The sequence below is a fragment of the Ahaetulla prasina genome, chromosome 6 (genome assembly GCF_028640845.1).
Source record: "Ahaetulla prasina isolate Xishuangbanna chromosome 6, ASM2864084v1, whole genome shotgun sequence".
NCBI lineage: Eukaryota > Metazoa > Chordata > Lepidosauria > Squamata > Colubridae > Ahaetulla > Ahaetulla prasina.
Genome location: NC_080544.1, coordinates 22,944,509 through 22,952,541, shown reverse-complemented (window position 1 = coordinate 22,952,541; position 8,033 = coordinate 22,944,509). Strand labels below are relative to the sequence as shown.

The following is an 8,033-nucleotide window of genomic DNA, read 5'->3' as shown; positions in this document are numbered from 1 at the left end:
TCAGTAACTTGCAAATGAAATTCAGCTATGTGATGCCTCCAAGGAAGTGAAGTGAAGAATGAAAATGAATTAATTTGAAGTAGGCACTTTTTCTCCAATACATAAATGATGATCTGAACATAGCAACATTACTAAAAGTACAATAATGGGTTGTATTCCATAAAGGAAGTTATAATTCTTGATACAGAAGGTGTATGAACTTATATGACAATGTTTCCAAGTATTTGCTGGTATCTGCCACCGTGTATGTATGATAGATATATATTTTCTCCATATATCCCTCTTCTCTCAATGCTTTGGCAGCTTCAAGATATGTTGACTTCAACTTCTAGTATTCCACAGCCAGCCACCCTAAAAAAAAATCAAATCAGGTTCCATAATTTTCAATTAACATGGTCTTGAGGTCCCCCTCATCTGCAGGAAATATTTAGAAAGTGCTCTTCCATTATTTTAGCCTATGGCGTTCCAGAATGAATAAGCACCTTGTTTACAATTTGGGGAAAAAAAATTAGTCTGTCCCTAATATTTCAAAACAGTTATTGTGAAGAAAAGGGTTATATGACTGATCTGGAAATTTAATCAGAAAGCAGTTAGATAATTTGGATTTATGAATAGAATTGCAAAAAAGGAATGCAAAGTCTTGCTTCAGTTTGGACTCGAAAACCAGTTGGAGAAATTCAGAGAAATTTCAGGGAGTTGATGGCTTTTGCACAGGAGCAAACACATTTTTCCTGGACCAATCTGGAATGTCTAAATGGGATCAACTTGATTTTCCAAAAAGATCTAAAATCTATCTATCTATCTACCTACCTATCTACCTATCTATCATCTGTCTGTCTATCTATCTATCTATCTATATATCTAGCTAGCTAGCTAGCTATCTAGCTAGCTATCATCTGTCTCTTCCAAAGGAAGTCTATTTTAAATAAATGCAGAATTAAATCAAATTTAGGCTTTGAGAAGAGCTTAACTGGTCTTATTATCTTAATCAACCCATATGCACCATCTCTGATGACACAAGTCTTAGCCAACCAACCAGAAAATTACTTTGTGACTCCAACAAAATGATACTATAATTAAATGATAAACTGACCCAACTAGTTTTAATTACAACTGTTAAAATACTGGGTAAAAAAAAAATACTGTGAGATCCATATGGGATTAGAGATTGTCCCCTTTATTCAAGCTTGCTAAATTACTAGAGGCTCTGTTACTAGAGGCGCTGTTCAGTCATATCCTCATACAGTGCAGCCTTCTTTGGTCACATCAAACAGCCTACCCCAACTTGGTCCCTTCCAGCTAGTACGTACATTGGTTCACAGTATAATGGATTCTTTGGCCCAGCATTCCATGAACAATGACAGTTATAGACAAGTATCTTTGAAGAGCAAAAGGCTGGAAGAACCTGATTTCTTTGAAGAAGGAATTATAGGCTAACATCTACCTGGCAGACTGCTTTTATTTTATTATCTGCAATCACGTCTATATTCCGGAAGTCAGCTGTAGGTATAAAATTTAAACAATGCTGTGCAGCAGGTCCTGTTGATAAATAATTAACGTCACTACTTTACTCAACTGTAAATAGTTAAGGAAGCTGGGTTTATTAATTTACTGGCTCTGAAAGGCTTGGTGGGGGGACAACGACAGAGCAGAAAAACCCAAGTAGTCAACAATCAAAACTTCCCAGAAGAACCTCAACCCAAAACCCCAAGGAAGGTTTTCGGAGGATACTGAAAATTTCCTCCCTTTTAAAATACTGGAATAGAAATGTGCATTTTTTGCAAGAAACTACACACACAGAGAGAGAGAGAGAGAGAGGCACACAAGCACTCTGAAGGATCGGTTTTGTATGAAGGATCAGTTTTGTATGTGGAAGTATTTATTTATTTATTTATTTATTTATTTATTTATTTTATTTATTTATTTATTTATTTATTTTGTCACAACAATATATGTAGGTATCATACAAAAAGATTATATAGTATATAAACACATATATGAGTAAATATTAGGCGGTATAAGCATACAAAATACAAAATACAAATGTAGTTTTGTATGACAAAGCCAATCATTTTTTTTTTGTTTTTGTTTACATTTATACCCCGCCCTTCTCCGAAGACTCAGGGCGGCTTACAGTGTATAAGGCAATAGTCTCATTCTATTTGTATATTTTTACAAAGTCAACTTATTGCCCCCCCAACAATCTGGGTCCTCATTTTACCTACCTTATAAAGGATGGAAGGCTGAGTCAACCTTGGGCCGGGCTCGAACCTGCAGTAATTGCAGGCTTCTGTGTTCTTAATAACAGGTTTTTACCAGCGTGAGCTAAACCGGCCCTTTTCTTATACTGTCTGTAGAACAGGGATGTCCGACCTTGACAACTTTTAAGACTTGTGGGCTTCAACACTGGGGAATTCTGGGAGTTGAAGTCCATAAGTCTTAAAGGTTGGATTTAAGGTTGGAATTAAGAGAACAACCTCAGTGATGCCCCAAGGAAGGTTTTGAGAGGATACTGAAAATCCCCTCCCTTTTACAATACTGGAATAGGAGTGTGCCTTCTGCGTCATCTTTTGGAAGAAACTACACCCACCCACACAAATACACAAATACAGGCACACAAGCACTCTGAAGGATCAGTTTTGTATGAAGGATCAGTTTTGTATATGGAAACAAGACAAAGCCAATCATTTCATATTATACAGTATCTAGAACAGGGATAACCAACCTTTTTGACTTATTATATATTTTTTATTTTTAAATATACATTCATATTGTACGTGGACAGTGTTGATGGTAGGCAGTCATGTTGATCCAAATTACAACAATATTAGTAATCTTTATCACATTTATCAAACTTAGGTGATCCTCATATTATTATTTAAACAGCAGGGGGCGGAAAGCCTAACATGTATAAACCTACAGAATAGAATAGAATAGAATAGAATAGAATAGAATAGAATAGAATAGAATAGAATAGAATAGAATAGAATAGAATAGAATAGAATAGAATTTTTATTGGCCAAGTGTGATTGGACACACAAGGAATTTGTCTTGGTGCATATGCTCTCAGTGTACATAAAAGAAAAAATACGTTCAAGAATCATAAGGCACAATACTTAATGATAGTCATACGGTACAAATAATCAATCAGGAATCAATATCAATATCAATATCAATATCAATAGAATAGAATAGAATAGAATAGAATAGAATAGAATAGAATAGAATAGAATAGAATAGAATAGAACAGAATTCTTTATTGGCCAAGTGTGATTGGACACACAAGGAATTTGTCTTTGGTGTAGATGCTCTCAGTGTACATAAAAAGACAAGATACACTTGTCAAGAATCATAAGGTTCAACACTTAATATAGTCATAGGGTCCAAATAAGCAATCAGAAAACAATCAATATCAATATAAATCGTAAGGAGACAAGCAACAAAGTTACAGTCATAAGTGGAAGAATCGTAAGTGAAAGAATCATAAGTGGAAGAATCATAAGGTTCAACACTTAATGATAGTCATAGGGTACAACTAAGCTATCAGGAAACAATCAATATCAATATAAATAGTAAGGAGACAAGCAACAAAGATACAGTCATAAGTGGAAGAATGATAAGTGGAAGAATCATAAGGTTCAACACAATGATAGTCATAGGGTACAACTAAGCAATCAGAAAACAATCAATATCAATATAAATTGTAAGGAGACAAGCAACAAAGTTACAGTCATACAGTCATAAGTGGAAGGAGATAGGTGATGGGAACAGTGAGAAGATTAATAGTACTGCAGATTTAGTAGTGATAGTACTACTTTAATAGTAGTGCAGATAAACCTCTAATCTTTCTATCTGTTATTTTTATTTATTCTATTAAAATATACCCTGACAACTTTTAAAGACTTGTGGGCTTCAACAACCATCCCCTGCTGGCTGGGGAATTCTGAGGGTTGAAGTCCACAAGTTTTCAATGATTGATTGGTTGATTTGTCAATCATATATAAGATAACAGATAAAAGTATAAACATGATTTGAATACATGAAGAGGATACGAATAAGAGGACATTAGGACAGAGACGGTAGGCACACTGGTGCGCTTATGCACGCCCCTTACAGACCTCTTAGGAATGGGGTGAGGTTAACAGTAGACAGTTTAAGCTTTAAGTTTTGGGGTTTGGGGGATGAAATCACAGAGTCAGGTAGTGCATTCCAGGCACTGACCACTCTGTTGCTGAAGTCGTATTTTCTGCAATCGAGTTTGGAGCGGTTTATCTTAAGTTTGTATCTATTATTTGCTCGTGTATTGTTGTGGTTGAAGCTGTAGTAGTCATGGACAGGTAGGGCATTGTGGCAGATAGTTTTATGTACTACGCTTAGGTCAGACTGAAGTCGTCCTAATTCTAAATTTTCTAAGCCCAAAATCTGGAGTCATAAAATCATCTGCTACAATGTCCTACCTGTCCATGACTACTTCAGCTTCAACCACAATACCCGAGCACACAATAGATACAAACTTAAGGTAAACCGCTCCAAACTCGATTGCAGACAATACTGACTTCAGTAAGAGTGGTCAATGCCTGGAATGCTCTACCTGACTGTGGTTTCATCCCCAAACCCCCAAAATTTTAACCTTAAACTGTCTACTGTTGACCTCACCCCATTCCTAAGAGATCTGTAAGGGGCGTGCATGAGAGCACCAGCGTGCTTACCCTCCCTGTCCTAATATTCCCTTTAATTGAATTCATTTTACATATTCAATTCATGCTTATACTTGTTGGAAAAAATATCCATCTGGGTTCAGTTCCAAGTGGGGACAAAGACACTGGAAATATGGAGGCTGCTTGGAAAGATGGTTTAATGGTGGCCAGGATCACATGGCTTGAGATCCTGAACAGAAAAGGGGCTGAGATCCTGTGTGCTCCCTGGCTTTATGCTTTTTCTGAGCTTTGAACTTTCTGGGGCACAGGAAGAGTATCCTGATTGGTTGTCAGACTCCCAGGGGGTGGGGGTCTTAGCTAGCCTTGCTGGCTGATGTAATCTTCCCAGGTGTCATGTGGTGAGTTTCTGTTGCTAGATGGGTCCTATTGTGTTGCAAATGATGGTCCCATTGACAAAGGTGGGGGAAAATAAAGCTTGGTTGAGGCTTTAATGGCCCATTGACAAAGGTGGGGGGTGGCAGGAAGTTGCAGGGAGCTGCTTTGTCTTTAAAACATGTTTCTCCATTTCTCATCCAGGGAAATATAATATTCTGCCTTTTTAAACATTTTCTAAAATATTTCATTCTTCTAGGAGGGTGGGTGGGTGCTAAATTCCTACATACTTATATTATTTAATATGTACTCGAGAAAATAAATCAATAAATTCATGCTTATACTTTTATATATTATCTAATATGTATTCGACAAAACAAATAAAATAAAATAAGGTATTTTATTGCGAGGAGAGGAGTGGGGGGACTCTTCTCGTGAAGTATCTCTGGATTCTCTCGATGTTTGGAGCCCCCTCTGCCTTTAGAGAAGACGACCCTCAGCGGTACCCCAAGGAAAGGTTTTCGGGGCGTCTCTGCGGCCTCTCCCGGGGCGAGAGACGGCGCGCCTCTGGGCCTCACCCCGATTTGAAACCGTTCCGGAGAACGGCGGACCCGGGGGAAAAAAAAAACAGGCTCGTTGGCGCGAATACGACTAGGCCTCCGAAGGGAGGGCGGCCGGCCGGCCGGTGTGTTGCCGCGCGCGGCTCCGCCCGGTTGCAAAGTGGGAAGCGAGCCCCGGGCCGAGGCGACGTGGAAGGCGGCCCCTTGGGAGGGGTTTTTGCGAGGGCCGGCGGCGTTGCTCGGCAAAAAAAGCCCCGACTGCGAGCCGGACGGCTGAGTTAGATGGGGAGGCGCCTACAAGCGGCGACAGTAAGTGGCTTTTTCCGCGGCTCGGCGGCTCCCTGTTTTGCGCGGCCCCGCCGAGGCTTTGTTCGCCTTCGCCTGCCGTTCTTCTCCCTTCCTTCCTTCCTTCCTCCCTCCTCGGTTTGCAGCGGCCCTTCGCTTTTTCTACCTTCCCCAAAAGGATCGGGGCTTTTTTAACCAACGCGCGTCTTTCTTGCGCGTCTGAATCTCGCCCTAATCATTCGGTTGTCCGGACGAACCGGCTACGAATCCCACCCCCACCCCCGGGTTGTTTTCTAAATCGCTTGGAAGGCTGTCTCCAACGCCGCTTTTCTTTACAGCGGGTTGTCTGGCGAGTCTTTTTCCCCCGCCGCGATCCTATGGGGCAAAAAAATAAAATAAAATAAAAGAGCAATTTCCGGCCTTAGATGTTCCGAGGTTTTTTAAAGATTCTGCTCACTTTGTTTAAACGTGCAAAGGAAGTGGCCGGAGGGGGGGGGATGCGCGCGCGAGTCTCGTGCGCGCCCTAAAACCACAACAGTCGAGCTAAGTCAGGACTCAGAATTTAGAAATCTTTGGAGACAGGATTTTTCGAAGTCAGGATTCGTAATTTAGAAAGGTTTGGAGAAAGGATTCTGCAAAGTCAGAATTCAGAATTTAGGAAGCTTTGGAGACAGGATTCTGCGAAGTCAGGATTCAGAATTCAAAAAACTTTGGAGACAGGATTCTGCAAAGTCAGAATTCAGAATTCAAAAAACTTTGGAGACAGGATTCTGCGAAGTCAGAATTTAGAAAGCTTTGGAGACAGGATTCTGTGAATTCAGAATTCAGAAAACTTCGGAGACAGGATTCTGCAAAGTCAGAATTTAGAAAACTTTGGACACAGGATTCTGCAAAGTCAGAATTTAGAAAACTTTGGACACAGGATTCTGTGAAGTCAGAATTTAGAAAGCTTTGGAGACAGGATTCTGCAAAGTCAGGATTCAGAATTCAGTCAGCTTTGGAGCAGCTGGCATCTCTAAGGGATCATCTTTTCCAGGGTCAACCCAGCAGCTGTATCTGAGGAGGATACAGCCATGGGGTTTGGCTTTCGGTTTGTTTTTTTTAAATTATTTGCATTTACATCCCGCCCTTCTCTGAAGACTCAGGGCGCTTACACTATGTTAGCAATAGTCTTCATTCTATTTGTATATTTATATACAAAGTCAACTTATTGCCCCCAACAATCTGGGTCCTCGTTTTACCTACCTTATAAAGGATGGAAGGCTGAGTCAACCTTGGGCCTGGTGGGACTAGAACCTGCAGTAATTGCAGGCAGTTGCTGTTAATAACAGACTGCATTAGCAGCCTGAGCCATAGAGGCCTGGGATGACCCAGCCCTTCCCCCATAGAGTATCCTTAAGGGTGTTGGCTATACAGGTAGTCCTCGACTTACAACAGTTCATTTAGTGACCATTTGAAGTCACAGCCGACACTGAAAACAGTGACTTATGACCGTTTCAGCATCCCCACGGTTGTGTTATTTACATTCGGATGCTTGACAGCCGGATCATATATTTATGACGGTTGCAGTGTCCCCCGAGTTATGTGATCCCCTTTTTGCGACCTTCTGACAAGCAAAGTTAGTGGGGAAGCCGGATTCATTTAACAATCGTGTTTCTAAGTTAACAACTGCAGTGAGTCACTTAACAAATGGGGCAAGAAAAGTCATAACTTACTTAGCAACGTACGTGTGGGGCTCATTGCGGTGGTAAGTTAAGGACTACCAGCATCCTATTATCCCCACCCCCAAATTGGAGGGCATCTGGAGAAATGGGAGCCCAGATAATGTGGCTGTAAAAGAATTATTCAAAGAACTGGGCTGTTGTGATTTGGAGCAGTTTTTCACAACCAGGACAATTTTAAAATGTGTGAACTTTTGAGTAAAGTTGCCAAGGGTGGGGGAAAAAAACCCGGATCAAAAGTATTTGAACCCCAAAACATCTATTGGGCTAGAATTCCTTTTTATGCAGCAAATACCTGCCTTCTACAGGTAGTCCTTAGCTTACAACCATTGGTTTAGTGGCTGTTTGAAGTGACAGCCAGTCTTTGAACTTAAGACTGTTGCAAGAATTAAAGTTTGGGTGCTTGGCCACTGGCATGTACCGTATGGATGTGGTGG

General features: G+C 40.5%; 1 protein-coding gene across 1 annotated transcript in view; it reads left to right on the top strand.

Moving 5' to 3' along the window:
* The first annotated feature begins 5,652 nt into the window (after positions 1-5,652).
* SLC29A3 (solute carrier family 29 member 3) overlaps positions 5,653-8,033 on the top strand; it is a 65,312-nt gene continuing 62,931 nt past the window's right edge. Inside the window, exon 1 of the mRNA XM_058188733.1 lies at positions 5,653-5,899. Within this exon, the coding sequence (XP_058044716.1) occupies position 5,899 (1 nt within the window). The 5' untranslated portion in view covers positions 5,653-5,898. The remainder of the gene's footprint in view (positions 5,900-8,033) is intronic.